Source organism: Pimephales promelas, chromosome 21 (assembly GCF_988280905.1).
Source record: "Pimephales promelas chromosome 21, fPimPro1.hap1.1, whole genome shotgun sequence".
NCBI lineage: Eukaryota > Metazoa > Chordata > Actinopteri > Cypriniformes > Leuciscidae > Pimephales > Pimephales promelas.
The window spans coordinates 124363-148559 of record NC_142789.1 but is presented as its reverse complement, the minus strand read 5'-3'; the positions used below and the strand labels follow the sequence as shown (position 1 = coordinate 148559).

At 41.8% G+C, this 24197-nt stretch overlaps 1 protein-coding gene across 2 annotated transcripts; it reads left to right on the top strand.

Annotated features, from left to right (window-relative positions):
• Positions 1-9767: 9767 nt before the first annotated feature.
• On the top strand, positions 9768-18513 carry alas1 (5'-aminolevulinate synthase 1). 2 transcript variants are annotated; one of them, XM_039656203.2, is made up of 11 exons: positions 9768-9922; positions 10626-10808; positions 12988-13158; positions 13884-13994; positions 14964-15186; positions 15301-15485; positions 15844-16023; positions 16108-16272; positions 16973-17241; positions 17328-17490; positions 18052-18513. In XM_039656203.2, the coding sequence occupies exons 2-11, from the start codon at positions 10643-10645 to the stop codon at positions 18210-18212; spliced, it is 1794 nt and encodes a 597-aa protein (XP_039512137.2). In that variant the 5' UTR covers positions 9768-9922; positions 10626-10642; the 3' UTR covers positions 18213-18513. The 2 variants fall into 2 exon arrangements, with proteins under 2 accessions (XP_039512137.2, XP_039512141.2); XM_039656207.2 differs by lacking the exons at positions 9768-9922; positions 10626-10808 and adding an exon at positions 12715-12802.
• Positions 18514-24197: the final 5684 nt, after the last annotated feature.

Below are 24197 nucleotides of genomic sequence, written 5' to 3'. Positions count from 1 at the left end.
CCCTCCATCATCACAGTCACAGACTTTCATTAAAGCTTGACTGGTACATTTTGTGAACTATTTGAGGAATTAAAGCTTTATAATGTGATTATGTTAACTCCAGCAGGATGAGTTTCCACACACAGGTTTATTTCGACTTCTTTTGCTTCTCGAGAGAGTAGCGTTCATGTAAATAAAACAGAAGTTGTGCTGGTCTCTTCTCCTCTATTGTGTCATGTATTGAGCGAACGCTTCTGGAACGAGAACACATGTGGGCGGGGCTTGATTGTGTCTGTGCGAGTTGATTGGATGGTTGGATGGTTGTGGTTTGCTATTGGCTGATATCTTGTGAGGGACCTGTATGTTCTTGTCTACTACAGATTACATTCAAGATTACCAGAAACATGAACACAACAATGATGATGTGCACATTTATAATAAAATGCAATATTCCTTAAAAAAACAAGTCATTTTTTTGATTTCATGGTGACTTTAAACATGTGAGATTAGCCCATCGGTGCTACGTTTAGGCATTGCGAAGTGAGCCGATGACTCTCGACTCCTTTAGTAATTCTAGAGCGAGACTGCGGGATTGTGGGATATTCTGGGAATCATGCAGGATAAGATGTGGAACAATAGAGAACAGATAAATGAGCTTCTGTCACGCAAACCCGAGCTGCGTGTGTGTGTGTGTGTGTGTGTGTGCGCATGTGTGTGTGAGTGTGTGTGTTGTGATGGATTTTTTCAGACGTTCACGAAAATTATATTTTTTCTTTTATATCATAAAGGAAAACAAAATCTGAAGTCTGTTTGTCTTACCTTCCTAAATTGTTTTTCTCTGCCCATCTAGGCTGGTCCTCCCGTCGGTGTAGAGTCTGCTGCAAGTTGGCAGAAATGAAATCAATATCATAACAAATACAAGTTCCTTCTTTCAGAACTTATATCGTGTGGTCCTCTTCTGGATCGTCCCTTCGATCAGTCCTTGGGCTCCTGGCTGGCTCGCCAAATTGTGATGGATATTTTCCCTGAACCTAACTACTCTACAATACTCACTCTAGTCAGCGCATCTACACATCGACGTCCGGTGAGTCACTAAAACTACCCCTATAACCCTGGCACATCTACAGTCGACGGCCGCCGGGTGCTGATGATTCTAACTTACTTGTTCTTGCTGCGCAGCTTAAATGACAGACAGGCCTCAGCAAATGTCCTTCAGATGCTCTTTATTTCAGCTGGGAGTTCGCGAGCAATTCTCAGAGAATCTCAGCTTAAAAGAAGAAGTACTCATGTTTTATATGATAATGCCAGACACATTAAAAAAAGAATCATCATGACTAATTATCTTATTATGACTTTTAATGTCACACTCTATCAATGTGATTGGTTACACGGTTTAAAGCAAGCCCCATCCCCTCATCATCCTTTGTTAGTGACGTCGGCAAAATATCCTGTATCCTCAAATAACCAGTTAGTAAGGAGTTAACATTTCAGTTAATCACGTCCTCCTAATACGGTAAAAGAACAGAACGTTCAGCTCATCGTCAAAGTTACATTGAACAAGGTTAGGCCTACATTAAGTCAAAAAGTTGTTAGATGGTTAGTTCATTGAAAGTTCGTCTCACGGCTACATCCTAAACAGAAGGAACTAAGATTTATCTTTATTTATTGTTAGATCTAGATTGGAAAGTTTAGTCACCTTCAGACAAAGAAGTGGAATTATGATCGGTTTTATCACATGTTAGAAATATAAAATCAGAACTTTATGGTTAGTTAACATAATTATTCTTTATCTGTTAAAATTTCAACAACAATGTGTGTGAGAGTGTGTGTGTGTGTGTGTGTTGTGTGTTTATCGCATAGTTCTGTCCGAGGGAAGAAAAGCAGGTTCCTGAAGAAAATGGAGTCCTGGATTAAGGATTGTAAATCTCTGTGATGTTGGTCAGCTCTGAGGCGATGACAGTCCGTCCTCTACCCTCTCAGATATCGATCAGGTAAACACACACACACGATTGCCACACAGATGAGGAGGACACAGGGGTAATATTAACCCTGCACACACTCCTCTCCCAGAGAGTCCAAGGCCAGTGTGTGACGTTTCCTCAAACGCTCTCGCTGACAGGAACAGGAACTTCCGGCTTAATAATGTTTCGCATGCTAATGTGTGTAATGTTTTATGACCTATCAGTCATTTATTAACACTCAAACACAAACAGAGAAATAACTCATGGGTTTCCTTATATGATGAGGAAGAATAATCGTGTAAACAAGGAAACACAGATTTAGGTCTGACATCAGGACTTGTTTTCAATGAATCAGAAGAATGTGTGTGTGTCTGTGTGTGTGTGTGTGTGTGTGTGTGTGTGTGTGTGTGTGTGTGTGTGTGTGTGATTTAGTGTGTGTGTGTGTGTGATTTAGTGTGTGTGTGCACGTCATTGTGTGTGTGTATTACATATTATTATATTTATTAGTAGTGTTTGGTTATCTCAGATTCCCTGAACTGCTAACTGAATACAATAAAGAAAGGAAAAGAAAAGAACAGTTGGGTCAATGATTATATTAATTTGAGTTCAGTCCCTAGAGTTGTGTGAAGCTGTGTGACTCATTCTTCTGTGGAAGTTTCATTCTTATGTCTTTGGTCTGTGGGAAGCAGTTTTGGTTCTTCTGGTTCTCAGTTCTCAGGATTTCTGTGTTCTTTAGGAGAAAAGAAGTTATTCTGGTTTTGAACGGCGGAGAGAATAATGACAGAGTTTTCATTTTTGGGTGAATTCTATATCGTTATTCTATTAGCGAACAGGTGTGTGTGGAAAATGTGCCTTTACTTTGTGACTTTAATGATAAATCTTCATGATATTCAGAGTAATATGAGAAAAGGGAACTTGGTGGTTTGGTGTTGATGAAGGGAGCCTGAGCTTCACTGATGGAGGCTGTGGAACACTGAACACACACACACACACACACACACAAATCACACACACTTCATTACAGCACAGATCTAAAGCCAACAAAGAGTAAAACCTGAATATTACATTTATCGTGTGAAGCTGATGTTGATGATGATTATGATGATGATGTCATGTTTTCCAGAGGTTTCCGTACCAGAGACCTGAGCCCTTCGCTGAAATACTCACACCTTATATCAAGTGTGTGTGTGTGTGTGTGTGTGTGTGTGTGTGTGTGTGTGTGTGTGTGTGTGTGTGTGTGTGTGATGAATCAAATGATTCGTTTAAATGTTAGTATGTACAGTAGGTTTATAATTTTGAGGTTTTGTTCAGTTTTGCTTCTATAACAGTCTTTGTTTCTTCAGAAAACATCCACAACACACAAGAGTTTATTTCATTGCACTTGATTTCCTTGCGTCTGTAGATTTCATGATTTTAAATCAGAAATCTCTTCACCGTTTTATTCATATCTATAGGGTTACGGTTAGGGTTATTCTGATTTTTCATCGCCTGATTTATACCACATTTTATTCCTAAACACATGGCGAAAAAGTATTAGTTTCATTTGTTATTAAATGAAAGTAACGTGAATTATGAATCTTGCTTCATCCGATGTTCAGAATCAGTTCTGCAAATGAGGGCATATTTAAAAACGTCATATCTCATTTGCATATTTCAACATTCAGAAGCAGTTGTGTTAATGTGCTGTGATTGATCAGTTGGGGAGGTTTGGTGAAATCCCTCAGTAGTGTTGATGCTGAGATCTGTCACTCATCAATACAGTTATTATAGCAGAATCTGCTCATCAGACGTGTGCTATAATCCCCGTAACCAGCAGCGGAACGGCTCATGATAAACCGCGATCATACATGTGTTTAGTTATGAGACCCGGTTCCTCAGTGACTGTAGGTGTCCCCATGAACACACACACACATGAGTCCTGTCCGCTTCAGAACTGTGTGTTGTAGATGATCATGACAGATCTATAACTGCTGAAGAACTGATGCCTGAGATCGGCCTTTCTCTTCATCCTCCCGAAGCGCCTCGTGTCTGACCTCACGTTAGTGACGGTTAATAGCGTTCGTTTCACTGTTCCAGACGACGGAAAGCGTTCATGTTGCTGAAGATGCAAACAATAAGAGATGATGTCTTTAAAACTGGTTATGAGTCACATGATCACATTCCAGACTCCTTAATAATCTGTGGCTCCTTCACAGACATGAAGAGGGTGTGTGTGTGTGTGTGTGTGTGTGAATTCCACTGAAGACTCCAGACGCTCCGCTGAAGACTCCAGACGCTCCGCTGAAGACTCCAGACGCTCCACTGAAGACTCCAGACGCTCCACTGAAGACTCCAGACGCTCCGCTGAAGACTCCAGACGCTCCGCTGAAGACTCCAGACGCTCCACTGAAGACTCCAGACGCTCCACTGAAGACTCCAGACGCTCCGCTGAAGACTCCAGACGCTCCACTGAAGACTCCAGACGCTCCACTGAAGACTCCAGACGCTCCACTGAAGACTCCAGACGCTCCACTGAAGACTCCAGACGCTCCGCTGAAGACTCCAGACGCTCCACTGAAGACTCCAGACGCTCCACTGAAGACTCCAGACGCTCCGCTGAAGACTCCAGACGCTCCGCTGAAGACTCCAGACGCTCCGCTGAAGACTCCAGACGCTCCGCTGAAGACTCCAGACGCTCCACTGAAGGATGTAGCAAACTTTATATAAATAAAGTTTGCTAAATAAAGTTTTTGTATTTAATGCATTATGTTCAGGGGTGACAGATTGATAGGCAGACTGGAGGTTAATTTTCATGCTTTGCAGTAAAAGTGGCTCTCCTATTGACTTTTTCCTATAAGTGCGGCTCTCGTGAAAAAAACGGTGAAGACCACTGCTCTGTGGCTCTGTGGTCCACTGAAAACGGCAGACGCTAGCTGAGAGCGTTTCGGCAGCGCAGCGTTTCTTCAGTCGAGACACATGACGATACGGAATATCCGCAGCACCGTTTACTTCGAACTGATTTCGCAGATAATTTGATTCATACTGAAAATGTATTTTTCATCCATGTTGTTTGGTTAGCTCTGCTGGTTGATGTCCTGGTGACAGTTGGTCGGTGTGGTGTTGGCCCCGCCCCTCCTCCACTGTGATTGGAAGTGACCGTGATGAGCGCTGCGTTTCACCCAAAGTTGAACTTTCTTCAACTCTCGGCGACCAGTAAAAACGCAGAGCTCTCAGAAACTAAAAGTACATACTGTAATCCGAACAAAATAATTGCGGGGCGGATCTCCTCTCTTTAGCATCAGGACACAGGTGTGTGAAATCTGTTGTGGGTGTGTGGGTCGCAGTTTTGACAGCAGTGTGTTCGCATTTGATCAAAGTGAGGTAATCCACAGTGTTGTGCAGGTTCATAAGTGTGTAGAGTTTTGAAAACTGTGTTGATGCACTGAAAAACGAACTGGAGCTGCTGCTGTGCTGACTGGAGTTAGAGTTTGGCGTTTAGCAATCGGAAAAACTGTAACATCAAAGTACGACTATTTCAAAAGGCGATTCACACTGTACATTTCAAATCAGCGTCTCTTCATTTCCGTACAATGATCTGACTTTCAGCTGATGCAACGGCTCAAAGCGATCAGTAACTGTTGCATACTCTTACTGTAATGTAGCTGTATGGAAACAGACACACAATCATATGTTTACAGTAAATCATGAAAGTTTCAAGATAACGAGATTCATGTCACCAATTAGCGTGGAGCATAAACCAATTAGACTACAATATCTATGGATATAGCCTAATATTTGATATTTTTGCTTTGATTCCGCTAAAGCTGTGTTGTGATTGTAGTGTTTTGCTTCAGTATAGCACACACTTTGTTCAAAGATTCCTCGATGTGTGTCTCTACGACTGCAGTGCTTTACAGAGATGTGTGTTTACTGTGCATGTAGTGCCATAATGAAACCTGGATCTCCTACAATATTTGTACGAGCAATGACTCAGTGAAACTATCGGTTGCTTGTGTGTGTGTGTGTGTGTGTGTGTGTGTGTGTGTGTGACCTATAGTTGTTTCAGTGGTATTTCACAGTAAATTTGTTTTTTGAACTAATGATTGTGCAAGAGCAAGATTTCTTTAAAGATGTGAACGCACAATGCAATGTTCTGAACATGAGGCCGCCTGTGTTACAGCGATAACCGTTTGAGTTTTGTGTCTAGAGTTTTGAAAAATCACGTCAAGGTTCTGAAAATAGGAGCAAAAAGATTTTCATTTTTGAAACGCTAATACGCTAATTTGGTTCATACTTTTAAATAACATGCACAATCATGGAAAAAACAGTCACTGAATTGACAAAGTTTGGCATTGAAACCCTTTGGCTGAATCACTCGAGTGAGGACATCAGCGTAGCTCCTCGTCGTGATAGCCTTGCGTTAATCTCACAGTCTAAATACGCTATTATATTGTGAAATATCAGAGTTAAAGCCTGTGACATGGCAATAATGTAACTTACTGTGAAATATTAAAGTTTAATCTTGTGAAATCCTGAAAATATTTTACAGCGTATTACTGTCAAACACACACACACACACACACACACACACACACACACACGCACACACACACACACACAACAGTTTTACTGTCAAAAACACACACACATTACTGTCAAAAACACACTTACACACAAGATCACACTATTACGGTGAATAACAAACTTCAATTGTAACGCATTAGTTTTATTATTTTCATGTGGATATATTGTTTCAATTATGTCAACACTACTATTCAAGTTTAGGGTCATGAGATTTCTGAAAGAGTTTCTTCTGCTCACCAAAGATGCATTTATTTGATCAATGATTCTGTAAAACGGTGAAATATGATTACAGTGTTAATCAACTGTTTTCTGTGTGAATATACAGTAAAGTGTCATTTATTCCTGTGATTTTCAGTATCGCTTTCAGTGTCACGTGATCTTTCAGAAATAATTTGATGCTCAAGGAACGTTTATGATTATAATCAGTGTTGAAAACAGTTGCTTCATATTTCTGTGGAAACTGTCATCCGTTGCTTTAGGTGAAAAGAAAGTTCAAACGTTCAGCATTTATTTGAAATATAACCTTTTGTAACATTTCCTTCAGTGAAGAGAATAAAGAGAACGTTCTTTATATAGTTTCTTTGTTTTGGGTCAGTTTTGTGTTTTCAGGGGGCTCTCATGAGCAGCTGTCTCTGACAGAACGTGTGTGTGTGTGTGTGTGTTGTAGTCTCAGTGTGCTGGTGTGTGAGTGACCGGTGTGAGTCTTTTTCTGCTTTAGGTTCTTCAGATTATTAGAATATTTTTCACACTAGAATATTTTTATTTATTAGAATATTAGAATATTTTTCACACAAAGAAAAAATGTTCCCTTAAAGCACTGATATCTGAGGGGTTCGTTGAGGAATAAAAATAGCATCACTGTGGAAACCCTTTATTTTGGAAACATAAAGGAAACATTTGAAACATTTGGAAATGTCGAACGCTGATTAACTAAAAACAAATAATGGAGTGAAAGCTAAACACTGATTAAAGCACTAATGAAAGGCTGTAAATTAAATGATCAGTTCATGCATGTTAACCATTTAGATCTGTGCAAGTTGCGCTGGTGTCAGTGTGTTGCCTGCGCCTGTTCTCGTCAGGCTCTGATTGGCTCATCTTCCTCACCTGTGTCTGGTTAGTGTCCTCATTTCCTCCTGTGTGTGTGTGTGTGTGTGTTCTGGTCAGTCGCTGGTGGGTTCTCGTAGCTGTTGTACGGGGTTGTGTGTCTGATGCTTGAGCTGAACCAGTAGTTTGTGCGTAACCCTGATCTTCGGCTTGTGTTTTCCACTGCTTCCAGAACGTGACCGCTGGCCTTTCCCTCGAGTGACTGCAGGCCAATCATCAGTTCCCATCGCACCGACAAACACCCAACAGACTTTTCCCATAGGCTTTTGGATAATCACTAAAAAACAAGCTGTTTGATCAACAAAGGTTAATGATGCTTGTCTTTTTCAAGACACGTAACAGCTTCAGTTATCACAAACGGGTAAGACAGGAATTTTAAGTCGTATAGAATAAAAGGTGAAAGTGTCTTGAGTTTGTGTTCATCACAGACCTTATTCAGTCCTTTACCCAAAACCCCATTCAGAAACACTGACTTAGTGATGTCACACCTGATCCGCCATAGTGATGTCACACCTAATCCGTCATAGTGATGTCACACCTGATCCGTCATAGTGATGTCACATCTGATCCGCCATAGTGATGTCACACCTGATCCGCCATAGTGATGTCACACCTGATCCTTCATAGTGATGTCACACCTGATCCAGGTGTGATGACAGGTTGCTCCGCCCACATCATCAAAGAAAACGAGATGCTGCAAGAGGAACTTATTCTGATTCAAGTTTATTAACACAAAAATGATGTGCACCCATAAATCATGTAGAATAAACACTGCAATATTCTTGAGAATAAATTATTTTATTTGAATAAAGGATCATCTGCTGAAGGCACTCACACACACACACACCAGGGGCGTAGAATTCAGTAGGGACGCTAGGTACTTGTCCCTACCAATATCCAGTGACACTGATTTATCCCTAGCAATAATTTTGATCAAAACTTAAAATATGTTTATATTGATGTCCCCATCCCCACCAATTTCAAAATCAACCCTACACCACTGACACACACATGGGCTGTCTTGGGTAATGATTTAACAAACAATGCGTAAGAAATTCTGTGTTCTTATTCCTGCAACGTAGAAAATACTTCAGTTACTCAGTCAAATCAAATATCATTAACTAAATATATCTCTTCACTCCAGTTACAAGTTACACTAGTTTTTTAATAATGTAGTAATTAAATGTTTGTAATCACTAAAGCTCTTAGCTCGCTCTATTTTGCTAATTTTGTAATAATCTATCGACATCCTCCTCCTCATCCAGCACATTTAAACAACTCATTTATTGTGATTTAATTAACTATTTCCTATTTGATATACATATCTTACATTCATTAACACTTAAATGTAAATGTATAAATGTATTTTTAATCCAATAATGAATTTTGTCCATTCCTCGCATTCATGTCATTCAATGACTCAATTACTTTTTTCGTCCGTGGAACACAAGATATTAAACCTAAATTTAGGGACTGACACTCATTCATCATTCACTTTTAGCTTATTTTTTTACACGTTTATATGATAAAAATATTGAAAATCACGCTGTCATCACATACAACTATACAATAGCCTACTGTGAACAATTAGGTGTAATAAACATTAACCTCATGAATTCTTGTAAAGCTGCTTTGAAACGATGTGCACTGCGAAATTTGAAATAATACTGCGAAATAATAAACTATAATAATAAACTTTATTTTTTAATGGCGCGTTTATGAGTTTCCTAGCGCTTTACAAAGAATACAACAACACACAATGGTACAATGACAGTGTATAGTATACTGCGAAGGAAAGAGTCATAGGCTACGTGCCTTTTAAAGTATGAATTTTCATTCTCGATGTGTATGGAAATAATTCTGTAAGCGGGCCGGGCGGCGGGCGTATCGCCAAAATCTGGTATTGCTCAACTTTGTACATGTACACTCCCCTTTAACAGCACAAACAAACATAAGAGACACAAATAAAGGAGTGATCTCCCTACAGGAAATAATAAAGGGTTTTACTGTAAATAGTTTATGAGATGGAGAAAACGAGGAAGTAAATAGTCGTGTCGGCTCTGACGGGCAGTGTGACGCAAGTCTCGCGATATTTAAATGGTTTTATGTAATTCGTTGCGGAGTGTTACGCAACTCTCGCGATATTTGTTGGTTTGATATAATCCCTGTGCGGCCGCTCGCCCTCTCGTTCGTCCTCAGTGCAGGATAACGACACAACGCGCTCATTGCTCCTCAGAAACAGTCGATAAAACACTCTTCATCGACAGCGTGAGACTCAGCGATAGAAAGGAGTAAAAATCTCGGACATCAGTGAGGTGAGCGAGGGGTTTGTTTATTAAAGAGTCGCGGCTTCATTGACGGTCGCGTCGCGCTCCTAAAGAGCTTTAAATCTCCGAATAATAGTCAAAGTCTTCATTTTAGCGGCAGGTTATCTTCACATCTAGACGTTAGACGTTATTTCATGATGTGTGTGAAAACCGCGTGAAGTGAATTGAGAGTTAAATAGGGAAGGGAACAAGACAAATGTTCATTCAATAAATATCACTCATATCATAGTTCGAATTCGTCCATTTTAGTTTGTTTTACATTTATACACAGATTTATATACACACCGCTGTTTTCACACTGGATAGGTGAGACACAGACACACACACACACACACACACACACACTGATCAGAAATCATCATAAGTCACCTGACAGGCTTTTCTCTGAATTACAGTGATCTGATCGAGGAAATCATCAGATTTAATGGTCTAACTGTGTGTGTGTGTGTGTGTGTGTGTGTGTGTGTGTGTGTGTGTGTGTGTGTGTGTGTGTATTGAGTGTACAACTAAAGGTGTGTTAGGGGTCAGATTACTGTAGGAGTTCAGCATCACAGTGGTTTGATCCCTGTAAGCCGTGATCATGTGATTCAGGTCTTGGCTCTGATCCAATCGTGTGAGAGTTACAGAAACTCGCTCACACACACATGACCTGAGAGACAGTGCCGGATCTAATGAGCCTCTTGTGTTTCAGACTCTGGAATATCATCCATGGACGCCCTGATGCGCTGCCCGTTCCTGTCCCGCGTTCCCCAGGCCTTCCTGCAGCAGACTCGCAAGAGCTTGGTGGCGTACGCCGTGAAGTGTCCCGTCATGATGGAGCTCGCTTCGAGGCCACTGGTGCGCTCCCTTGGGTCCACAACCTCCAGCGGTCACGGTCAGTGCCTGTGTGTGTGTGTGTGTGTGAGAGAGTGAAGTGTGTGTGTTTGTGTGTGAGTGAAGTGTCCCGTCATGATGGAACTCTCCTCAAGGCCACTTGTGCACTCATTTGGGTCCAACCTCCAGTGGTCACGGTCAGTGTGTGTGTGTGAGTAAAGTGTCCCGTCATGATGGAGCTTGCCTCGAGGCCACTGGTGCACTCCCTCGGGTCCACATCTTCCAGTGGTCACGGACGGTGTGTGTGAATGAGAGTGAGATATGAGTGAAGTAGGGATGGCTCGATACCACAATTTTTGCTTCGTTACGATACCAGAACATAATACCTCGGTATCGATGCTAAAATCGATACCACAGTCGGGAAAAAAAAGTCTCAATTTAAAGGGTTAGTTCACCCAAAAATGAAAATTCTGTCAGTATTTACTCACCCTCATGTTGTTCAAACCTCTGTGTGTTTATTTGTTCTGCTGAACACAAAGGAAGATATTTGGAAGAATGTTGTAATCAAACAGATCTCAATCCCCATTGACTACCAGTATGGTATGCTTCAAACTCTCCACTATCTGTAAAGAAAAGTATCAATAAAACAAAAACATATCAATGTAAAAAATAAATAAATTAAAATAGGTTATAGCTGGGTTTCAGTCATGTGATTATGATGCGTGAAATTCAGATGGAGGGCAGGGAGTGAAGAGCGCAACGGACGAGATGGAGGAAAGTCTGTACTGTACTACTTTACACGCTATTACAAGAGAAAGAAATAAACAAAAAATCAAACATATGTTGGGCTTGATCCTTACGTTACATACTTTGACTTTACAAAGTTCAGAAACATTACACGGTACACAAACAGTCACTTAAGTTGTATTAACTCGCCTTTGACGAAGTGATCACTAACGTTACACACAGGGGCATTTCCCCATTCGGCTCCTCCTGACCCAAAACACAGGCATTTTGAGTTTGTTATAGTGCTTTCTAAATACAGTAAATCACTTCCTGTCCTCCATTTGTATTTCGCGCCATGGCAACACAGTGGCGTGACGTCATATGAAAACAAGCTATTATCAATTAAAATAGGTCAATTATCTATAATTAACATAATAATAATAATCGAATAATGAAATTATTAGGTCATTTACTGATTGATAAACGTTATATTGTTAGGCCAGGTTACCTAATGAATGTTGACAAATGTAGCTTAATTGTATAATAACCTTAATTGTATAATATTAACCTCTCTCTCTCTCTCTGCCACAGTAGCAGTAATCTGCCATTCGTTTTACTATCACTTGTATTCTTTATTCATTCAAATTAAATTAATATGTTTGTTTGTTTGAAAGTGCAAAAATTACAAGACGTAAATTGAATTGGTTCTAGCGTCTTCTGCAATACGATTTGAGCTTTTGTGTTTACCGTATCATATTTAATTGATAAGCTCTTATGGATGTGCGCTGTTCAGTGTTCAATGAAAGTCTAAATTAAATCAGTTGAATGATGAACTCACCTGTCGATCTCTGAACTCTTTGACCAAGTCAGGATGAGCAACTGACGAGCGCTTCGGCTGATTTGATGCGTTGCCTTCCATGGCAACACAATATTTAAAGCTTTGTTTGCAGAGCGGTGCGTTGAGGTCTGTTCATTTACTATTCTCCTTACTTTAGTAGGCAAAGTAATGCCTCATTTCACTCAAACTGCTCTCTCTATTTGATTTCGGGCGTGTAGAAATTCGAATGAGTTTCGTTTGATCCATCGCGTTTCCTCATCAGCGTTTGCCGGTTTCGTGTGACCCGCGTCAGTTTCAGTAGCGCGCTGCCGCCTAGTGGAGAACTTCGAAACAGCAGCGCATCAAATACCGAATTTAAGAAAATTATGATATTGTACCATTTGAAATCTTAATTACTGGTATTTTTGCATGAGTGAAGAGTCCTGTCATGATGGAGCTCGCCTCGAGGCCACTGTTGCGCTCCCTCGGGTCCATAACCTCCAGCGGTCACGGTGTGTGTGTGTGTGTGTGTGTGAGGTGATTGTGAGGTGTGTGATAGTGAGGTGTGCGTGAAGTGTCCCGTCATGATGGAGCTCGCTTTGAGGCCACTGTTGCGCTCCCTCCGGTCCGTAACCTCTGTGAGTGACTTAGTTAGTTGGTTGGTTGTGTTTGCTGAAGAGTGTTGTCTCTGCTTCAGATGTGACCACGGCCCCTGAGGGTCCCGCTCACCCCCCTACCGGCTCCACCGGCTCCTCCTCCAAGTGCCCGTTCCTGGCGGCAGAGATGGGCCAGGGCAGCAGTGCTGTGGTGCGGCAGGCCAGCCTGGCCCTACAGGAGGACGTGTCTGAGGTTCGCACCGTGCGCAAAGGTTCGTGAGCATGTGTGTTTTCACGCTCTTCCTTAAGTGCCACCTACTGGCAGAGAGGGAATGCGCAACTGTTGTTTCAGTTCAGACCAATGCAAAGATCAAATGTGATGTACTTAAAAAAAAAAATCTGTTTAATTTACGGTCAGCTGTGGTTGCCAGAAATGTAGAAAATACTGTAGCATCATTATGGGTTTTACAGACTTAAATATACAGTAAAAAACACATTTCAATACCTTGTATAATGTTCATTTACCAAAGTACTAATATCTGTTTTTTACTAATTTAATACACTGACAACCACCAATCACAGTGGAGATGAGTCACATGATGAATCAAAGCTCATCACAAACTGATCTTCCACAAGAAAGTTGCTAATATATAGAATCTATGGTCTCATTCACACAGACTAAACACCATGCAATAAACATAATTTTAAGAAAATTAAATGTAATGTAAAACCCCTAATGTACATAACTGATTAGAAAAAAATATATTAAGAAATGGTTATTTCAACAAAAGTATATAAAATGTGATTTTTTTTTTTCATTGTAGCATTTTTAGGGTCTTTGACCATTAAAATCAAGAATTTTTTACGTTTTATAATTACATTTTTATATTTGTAGGGTTAGGGTTCTTACAGTCCTTTCACCGTTAGAAACTCTAGAAGTAAGTAGTCCCCTGCGCTGTGTTCGAACATCTTCCGTCTGACTGTTACTGTTTTACAGACGTCTCTGCATCTGAGCTGAACTCTAAGATGGGAGGAGACCTCATGAAGAAGCTGATGAAACAGCGTCCAGCTCGAGTCTCGCATCTGCTGCAGGAGAACATGCCCAAGAGTATGTGCTTCTCTCCCATACTTACCACCACTTCATTTAAACCACTTCCTGTCTGAGGCTTCTGTCCCATACTGATCTCAGTGATGACCACTGTCCTGTAAACCGCAGTGACAACCAATGCACTGTAAACCGCAGTGATGACCACTGCACTGTAAACAGCAGTGACAACCAATGCACTGTAAACCGCAGGGATGACCACTGCACTCTAAATCCCAGTGATGACCACTGCACTGTAAACAGCAGTGACAACCAATGCACTGTAAACAGCAGTGACAACCAATGCACTGTAAACCGCAGGGATGACCACTGCACTGTAAACCCCAGTGACGACCACTGCACTGTAAACAGCAGTGACAACCAATGCACTGTAAACCGCAGGGATGACCACTGCACTCTAAATCCCAGTGATTACCACTGCACTGTAAACCCCAGTGATGACCACTGCACTGTAATCAGCAGTGATGACTACTGCATGGTAAACCGCAGTGATGAGCACTGCACTGTAAACAGCAATGATGACCACTGCGCTCTAAATCCCAGTGATTACCAATGCACTGTAAACTGCAGGGATGACCACTGCACTGTAATCAGCAATAATGACCACTGCACTCTAAACCCCAGTGATGACCACTGCACTGTAAACAGCAATGATGACCACTGCGCTCTAAATCCCAGTGATTACCAATGCACTGTAAACCGCAGGGATGACCACTGTACTGTAAACTGCAGTGATGACCTCTGCACTGTAAACAGCAATGATGACCACTGCACTCTAAACCCCAGTGATGACCACTGCGCTCTAAATCCCAGTGATGACCACTGCACTGTAATCAGCAGTGATGACCATTGCACTGTAAACAGCAATAATGACCACTGCACTCTAAACCCCAGTGATCACTGTACTGTAGACCGCGGTGATGACCAATGCACTGTAAACCTCTTCTGAAAAACAGTCCTCTTCTCTTTCAGCCGTGTCCAACTTCCGTTATGACGAGTTCTTTGAGAAGAAGATCGAGGAGAAGAAGAACGATCACACGTATCGTGTGTTCAAGACGGTGAACCGCCGAGCACCGGAGTTCCCAATGGCGGACGATTACTCCGAGTGCCAGTCCTTCAGGAGACACGTGTCTGTGTGGTGCAGCAACGACTACCTGGGCATGAGCCGCCACCCGCGGGTGCTGAAGACCATCACGTGAGTCTCACTGCGCAACACAAGCAAACTGAATGGGCTGTATCCAGGACTGTCGCATTATGACATTGTGATACAAAATGCAAATTAAAATGGAGTGTTTGTTCTTTCTGACAGGGACACTCTAGCGAAGCACGGCTCCGGGGCCGGAGGGACGCGCAACATCTCGGGGACAAGCAAGTTCCACGTGGACCTGGAGCTGGAGCTGGCCGATCTGCATGGCAAGGATGCCGCCCTGCTCTTCACCTCCTGCTTCGTGGCCAATGACTCTACGCTCTTCACGCTCGCCAAGATGCTGCCCGGTAACGCAGAACACACACCTTTCCGAAGCACAGACACTCAGATTCTGAAATATGCACATCACATCATCAACATTAATGACAGACGATAGCAGGAATATTTGTCTGCCATCACTTTAAGACCGAATAACCTGACACACACACACACACACACACACACACTGGGTTTCATTTTCGACTGTTCACTCGTGACAGAACCGAGGAGCCTATCTGTCACGATTAATCCGTTCATACCTAGTTATATCCAATAAGTAGCTTGTCCAGACACAATGAGATTTATTATAAAAAAACAGGCTTTATTTCCTTTTTTAAATCCAGTGTATGGATGGTTCTTTGAGATTCTCCATATTTCTGTCCTCAGGCTGCGAGATCTATTCGGATGCAGGGAACCACGCCTCCATGATCCAGGGCATCAAGAACAGTGGCGCCAAGAAGTTCATCTTCCGGCACAACGACGCGTCACACCTGCGGCGGCTCCTGGAGCAGTCGGACCCCGCGCGCCCGAAGATCGTGGCGTTCGAGACGGTGCACTCGATGGACGGTCAGTGCGCACCTCTGGGGATCTGGAGCAGGGTCAGTGATTCAGTATCTCACAAACGTGTGTGTGTGTGTGTGTGTGTGTCAGGTGCTGTGTGTCCGCTGGAGGAGATGTGTGACGTCGCTCATGAGTTCGGCGCCATCACGTTTGTGGATGAGGTTCATGCGGTGGGACTGTACGGGCCCCGAGGAGGAGGCATCGGGGACCGGGATGGGGTGATGCACAAAATGGACATCATTTCCGGCACGCTGGGTGAGTGTGTGTGTGTGTGTGTGTCTGAGTGTGAGTGTGTGTGTGTGAGATCTCCTGTTACCTGGAGACCAGCACTCTTGTGTTGCTCGGCTGGAGTTTCCCTGAAGGCTGATTGGACAGGTGTCAGCAGGTCACGACAGGAGGTGTGTGTGTGTGTTAGTGGGTCACGACAGATGCGCAGAGCTCGTAAACGCCTCAGCAAACCCTTTCTTTCTGTAATCTGTCAGATCTAGACTTGGCCTAGAAACACGCGAGGCGATGAGCAGTGTGTGTGTCCTGCACTTATCCGCCCGAGAGCACAGAACACACTCCTCATCTCTGTTTCCTGTGTTTATATATCGTTATTGCTATAGAACAACTATTGTGATTGTTGTTATTACATTATAAAATGATAATAATTACTAAATAAAAACAATCTATTGTAATATTTCAATAGTATAAATTAAAATAATTGAGTATAAAAGAAAAATGTAATAAAAGTTAATTAGTTTTTACTTTATAACTGTAAAATTATAGTTCCAATATGTATGGCTTTATTTCTGCGCTCTAAAACATGTTTGATGAAATCTCAGCCGTTTTTGTTTGATTCTCTCACTAAGCCGGTTTAGTTTCGAACCTTCATTAGCCACGCCTCCGTGACCAGAGTTTGATCATGTGATCTTGCTCTTCTATGTGCTGAGTGTGTGTCGTGTGTCTGCAGGGAAAGCGTTTGGCTGTGTGGGCGGCTACATCGCTAGCACTAACGCGCTGGTGGACACGGTGCGCTCGTACGCTGCGGGCTTCATCTTCACCACATCACTTCCTCCCATGCTCCTCGCCGGCGCGCGTCAGTCCATCCAGATCCTGAAGAGCGAGGAGGGCCGATCACTACGACTCAAACACCAGCGCAACGTCAAGCTCCTGCGCCAGATGCTAATGGACACCGGCCTCCCCGTGGTGCCCTGCCCGAGCCACATCATCCCTGTGCGGGTGCGTACACACTCACACACACACACACACACACACACACACACACACGTGTTGACTGAACGCTCACACACACATCTGTGCTTCAGGTTGCAGACGCTGAGAAGAACACGGAGATCTGTGACCTCATGATGAGCCGCTACAACATCTACGTCCAGGCGATCAACTACCCGACGGTGTCCCGCGGAGAGGAGCTCCTGCGCATCGCGCCCACGCCACACCACACACCGCAGATGATGCAGTACTTCGTTGGTGAGTGTGTGTGTGTGTGTGTGTGTGTGTGTGTGTGTGTGACTGCGAACACACCAGTTATCAGAGTTAAACGCGCGTGTGTTTTGTGTGTGTGAGTGACACACCAGCAGCTCGTGCTCATCTCAGTCGCAGTGCATGCTGGGTCTTTAGTCTCATCTCGGGTGTTCAGGAACTAAAATATCCCAGGATATGACCCATCTTTCCTCCGCTGGAGCGAATCAGTGTAAAGAGGAGAGCGACGTCTTTCATCGTTCCCCACAGCCGCTGCTCCTGCTGCACTCTATCTGCACCAGTTTGTTTTAATGGCTTATTTTGTATTAATCTATTTACCTTTTTTACAGTTTGAAAGGTAATAAAGATATTGTCTGATTAGCGAGATCTCTCGTTGTTGTCCCTGAAAGCCACAAAAGTGGTGCTTGGACGTCCTGGAATTCAGTTTTACAGAGTCCGTAAATGTTCATGAATGAAGTCAGCCGTAGTGATCAGTGTAGTGATGTGTGTTTGTGCAGATGAGCTGAGGCACACGTGTCAGTGTTGTGATTGTGTGTTTGTGTTGTGCAGATAAGCTGAAGCACACGTGGACCGAGGCGGGTCTGGAGCTCAAGCCGGTCTCTTCTGCTCAGTGTAACATCTGCCATCAGCCGCTGCACCTCCAGCTGATGAGCGAGCGGGAGAAATCCTTCTTCAGCGGCCTGAGTCAGCCCATATCGGCCCGCGGCTGACACACACACACACTCTTCAGTTAGCCCATATCGGCCCGCGGCTGACACACACACACACACACACTCTTCAGTTAGCCCGTATCGGCCCGCGGCTGACTATCATCCATCCAATCCAGAGAATACATATTTAGACTATTTGATTTGTGTATTGATGTATTTTGTTAATGAAGTAAATCTAAAGTATTTTATATTTAAAGATGTTAAAATAGTGTATGCCGGTTTTTATTCATATTTAATCCATCAGTCACTCAAGCGTTACTCTGATGTACTTCACAGGCTAAATAAACTGATAATGCTCAGATTTGATGTTGATTGTGGTTTGTTTGCGCTTCTGCTGGGTCGGTTGCATAAACTGCTGGGCTTAGCTTTACATGTTGGTCATATAATAGTGTTTTTCTTCAGAACTGATCATAACTCTAAGCCAGTTACATGGAGTGTGTTATATAGAGAGCCAGACTAGTCTTGCGCAACGGCCCTGTTTCCTGCGCTCACACAATAGGGAAGTGAATGTGACCGTTATGGAGCATGTTCATAACCGACCCTGGCACACTAACCTTCAGGTCATGTGGAAAACGACACTGTCCAGATGAGCACAGAGTGTGTGTGTGTGTGTGTGTGTGTGTGTGTGTGTGTGTGTGTGTGTGTGTGTGTGTGTGTGTGTGTGTGTGCGTGTGTGTGAGACGTCACTATCTCCATCTGACCCACATGTGGCATTTAAGAGTTGGAAAGTTGTGTTTAGCAGAGCTAGATGGCGCTGTACCTTCCCTTATTCAACTACACAAAAATACAGCAAAGTCTTTAAACTCACAGAAAATAGAGAACAAAGAATGCAAATTTTATTATAAATTTTATCTGTGTATATTATATTGTATAGTAGATTTTGTGCAGAGGATTAGCTTTTGTTCTTTGAGGATTTCTGTCTGCGTCACGATGATCGCTTGAAACGGACAAAACTCGCAAGTAAGCCCGTGTGTGTATATATATAGTTCAGATGCAAAAGCCTCTAAATGCCATTTGAAATTTTCTTCTATAATGATGATTTTTTATCAAACTTGTTTATTTAAGTTCAGTAATTTCACTTAAATGGCAATGATAATGACCTATTAATTGTTATTTAAGTGAAATTACTGAACTTAAATATACAAGTTTGATAAAAATCATCATTAAAGAAGAAAATTTCAAATAGCATTTAGAGGCTTTTGCATCTGAACTCTTCATACTGAAATCGTTGTGAAATGCTGTTTACTGCATTAGCCGGTGTTCACCCGGCATGGAGAGGTGGGTAACTGTTAAAGTAATAATTACAAGAGCTTCTAGGTTATCCGATAAGTTGCGCACATGATGTCAGGAAGCAATTGTAATACACGCATGACAGCGATGCGCAAATGGCTTTATTCACAGCTGCACTACTTCCTGAACTTCAGCCAGCTCCTTTCTACCATTATTGGACACATTGATTAATTCAGGTGTGTCTAATTATTGTTGCCATGACTACTGAGGTCAGGCACACCTGAATTAATCAGTTTGTCCAATGATGGCAGACAGGAAACAAGGAGCTGGCTGAAGTTCAGGAAGTAGCGCAGCTGTGCATAAAGCCCATTGAGTTACCCCTCCAACTTCTAGTTTTATTGATAACCTATATCTTATCACATGTGATTTGGCTATTGATATTACATAAGTCCTGTGGTAAAATTACATTATTAACTTACTCCATCTACCCTTGTTAAGTTAATCCGAATAGGGCTTTAGTCTCAACATTTTCCACTCCACATCCACATACAATAAAAAAGGTATAGGCTTATGTTGTCCGAATTTAATTTTTAGAAATTACTGATGCAAACACGTTGATAAGCTTTTTCTCAATTTGGTGGCTGCGTTCTGTGTGTAAAAGTGTGTGTGTGTGTGTGAGAGAGAGAGAGAGAGAGAGAAAGAGAGAGTCTGAGAGGGTGTGTGTGTGTGTGTGTGTGTGTGAGAGAGAGAGAGAGAGAGAGAGAGAGAGAGAGAGAGAGAGAGAGAGAGAGAGTCTGAGAGGGTGTGTGTGTGTGTGTGTGTGTGTGTGTGTGAGAGAGAGAGTCGAGTCAAATCATAAATAGTTTCTTCAACTTATTAAAATATCTTACTTTACTGCTACTATCTGTTTCTGCTTCTTTATTATATTTATAGTGTGTGATTTATAAAATATATTATATCCTTCTTCATATATATCCTTCGAATATTATATTACTGTTAAACCTACTATGGATATTAAAATACGCCGAACCATGTGTCCTGTATCATAGCTACATGAATGACCTTTGCAGCAAAAAAAAAAAAAAAAAAGAAAGAAAAAACTTGCGTGAAAATCAGTTCGGTATTCAGTGTGATATGATTAATTTAATGCGCTGAGAGCTCATGAGCGGATGACCGGTTTAAGATGGCGGCTCCAATTCTCCGTGCCAATAGCGGTCGATAGGGCGTCTACCTATATGATACCTAGTCTATTTATAACCACGCAATGCAACTTTCTGTCGCACATTACCGTATAGACAGGAGGAGAAGCTCGCAGCAACTCTTTTACTGTCTATGAGGCAATCGGGGGGACATGATGGAGGCATAAAGTCAATGGAGAAGCCCATAGATAGAGAGTCCATAAAAGCAACGGGACAAACATTTCAACAACGTTTTTGAGAAATTAGGTGATTCGGATTCGTCTTGGCACAGCTACTAGAAGATTTATAACTGTCAGACTGTGGTCAAGGTCAGTTTGATGCAATAATCGGGCTTAAAACGTCGCAATTAAAACGTGTAAACTGGGAACTTCTTGAGAGCTCTCACATGCTCCACATGTCTGCTGCAGATTCATACTGGTGTGTATAATATGTATATTAATACTAATAAATAAACATACTTTTAAATCCGACGACACGAATGGCATGTGTTGTCATGTTGTGAAACAATAGGCTTTATGCCGTGCGTCACGTGACCAAACCGGAAAACGGGTCTCATCGCATCCTCTTGTCAGAGAAAGTGCATGTTAACGGCCGTAAGAACTGACTACGATATCTATGGATATTTAAGGTAATCTAACCTACCTAGTTCACTTTGTTATTGGCGTTTTATTACATTTAAATATCTAAACGTTACTGTGAAGAATAAAAAATATAAAACGTTTAAATATCAATCTGCACATGTGAGGGATATTGTTTTGCTAATCTTTGTTCGCTCCTTTTAAGTTATCTTGAGTAAAACCGCAAAACATTTCATGAAGCACATACAAAAGACCTGGACCGGAAGCGATGTGACCTGTTTTACAGAGAATGCGGAAGTAAGTTGTGCATAAAGCCTATTACGCCATGAATTGAATACAAATATAGATCTTCGTCAAGTTAGACGTCATATTGAATTTAATGAGATGAAAATGAGGAATAGATGTACACTCTCACAGACAGACCTGTTTTCATTTCTATTAAAAATTCAAGATTCTGAGTCAATATTATTGACACAGTAATGATGTGTACCCTTGAATCATGTAGAATAAACACAGAAATATTCCTTAAAAAAAGAATTGTCCATTTTGATTTTATGCTTACTTTAGAAGAGTGAAATGCGATGTTAAGGGGAAAATAGTTTCTCGCTCCATCACAGTAGGTGTCGCAAGTGCACCATGTAATCAACATAGATATTCATAATAAAGTCTAGATGTCTCGTCCGCGCAGCTGGTCAATTAGAGGTCGATCCGCACTGGCGGCCATCTTGCCACAGGCAGTTCGCTCACTCGTAACCTTACAGTCTATGCTCGTAACATTGTGTTCAAATGGTGCATGTACTTTTTTAACAGCCATAACTTGCTCAATTTTCTACCTATTTTCAAACGGTTTGGCTTGTTATAAACGTCAGAGATGAAGTTATGAATAATATGAATAATAATTGTATAAATAAATAATCATCCATAAGTATAGCCACGTTAATAAAGTTTGTAAGAAATCAAAACGTTTGTAAATCCATCAAGATTTCAACGAGATAAGATTATTTTGAGTCTATAGGTTTAAACTATCCAACTGGAGTGACTTCTGCTGACTCCTTTATTACAGAGGTTCCGGAGACAAAAATTGCAGAAATTATTAATAAATTGTCAAATTCTAAATGAAATGATATCTATATGATGAACAGTTGCTTTTTATAAAAATGCAGAACTGTGTTAGTTAAGCCACTGACACATCTTGTTAACCTGTCTATAAGAACGCGTACATTTCCATTAGCATGGAAAAAAGCAGTCATTGTGCCAGTATTTAAATCAGGAAGTCAGGACTCTATGTGTAACTATCGTCCCATATCTATTTTACCTATTTTATCTAAAGTAATTGAGAAAGTTGTAGCAGCACAATTGGTTGCTCACTTAGAAGCCAGTCAGTTTCTCCACCCACAGCAGTTTGGTTTTAGATCCGGTTATTCAACTGAAATTGCAAACTGTTAGCCTAGAAATCTAGACGCACCCTAGCGGCAGCAAAAATTATTTTGCAGCAAAGTGTGGTCTAGCAACTCTCCATAGACGTTTGAGCTGGAAAAAACTCAACTCTGGTAGGGCCAATCACATCGTGTATAGAGATCCGGCGGGCGGGCTTAACAAAGTGACGACAGAGTTGCGACGATCAGAGCAAGCTCGGACATATTCGGGTTTAAGTCGTTCATCCTCGGATGCGGCCGCGCGCGCTGTTACAAAAAAGCTTTTGCTTGACGATCAACTTGTCATTTTGTCGTCGAGGACAAAGGCTTTATTCCGTGTCAACGCGCGCTCTGATCGGTTATGGTGCACGGACCTCTCCCGAATCTCCACCACTACTCCGCCTCCGTTTCCCTCATAAGCTGATATTACTATTTAAACATTCTCTATGATGTTATTTTTTAATGACACACTGCTGTCTCTTTCTCTCTCACACACAAACACACACTGACATACTGTCTCTTTCTCTCTCACACATATGTAGGCTAGTTATAAACTCTTTAGACTTTTAATGATTAGTGTTTTATTTTTAAAGTTTGTGGGTCGTGTAAAAAATTAAAAAATCCCTTATTTTGGGGATGTATTCCGGGAAATCTCCCTTATTTTCAATGTTCAATGTTGACAGCTGGACTGGATGCGGTAAAAGTTTAATATATCAACTTGCTCCGCTGAGTACGTCACCTTCTTCGTTGCTCTGATTGGCTTTAGCGCTAACCAATTGCGTGCAGAGATAATTTGAAAGACAACCGTTTATCCCGCCCCTCGGATTGAGCCCTGTCAATGAAGAGTTTCCAGACCTAACGTCTTGATGTAGGTCTGGCATGACAGGCTTGCAAACTGTTGCTTTGTTGAAAATGTGAAAAAAATCCCTGGATAGGGGTGATGTGGTGGGAGCTGTATTCCTTGACCTTAAAAAGGCATTCAATACAACCCTAACCCTAACCCTTACTTTTAACTAAAATGTCGTCTTTTAATTTTTCCATTGAGGCAGTACAGTGGTTTGCATCCTATCTTCAGGCGAGAGTACAGTGTGTTAAAGTTGCCCAGGAAAACTCATCACTCTTGAACATCAAACTGGGCATACCACAGGGCTCCATACTAGGTCCTTTGCTGTTCAGTCTTTTTATAAATGACTTGCCATTGAACTGTGCAGGTGCCAGCAGCTCTATGCTGATGATGATGCGGTGCTTTAGTCACCAGAGCGGCTGCTGATGTACTGTCTGCGTATGGCTGATGTCAGTCAGTGGCTCAATCAAAATCAGTTGGTGCTAAATTTTACAAAAACAGACTCTATGTGTTTTTGTTTTAAGAAACTCGATCTAAGTGAAAGATTTAAAATTGGTTTACAAAATGGAATAATTCAATCTGTTACAGAATTTAAATATCGTGGATTGGTCATAGATCCTCAACTTACATTTGGTAAACATATAAAGAAAATCTCTAAAACAATAAAAAGTAATCTTAACTGTTTTAAATTAATCAGAAATTACATACCCAACCAGGCA

Excerpts from the sequence above, each read along its gene's own strand:
- alas1 (XM_039656203.2), top strand. The coding sequence starts at position 10,643 with ATGGACGCCCTGATGCGCTGCCCGTTCCTGTCCCGCGTTCCCCAGGCC. Across the intron at positions 13,159-13,883 it reads GGTTCGCACCGTGCGCAAAG|ACGTCTCTGCATCTGAGCTG; the intron begins GTTCGTGAGCAT and ends ACTGTTTTACAG. Across the intron at positions 17,242-17,327 it reads GCCACATCATCCCTGTGCGG|GTTGCAGACGCTGAGAAGAA; the intron begins GTGCGTACACAC and ends TCTGTGCTTCAG.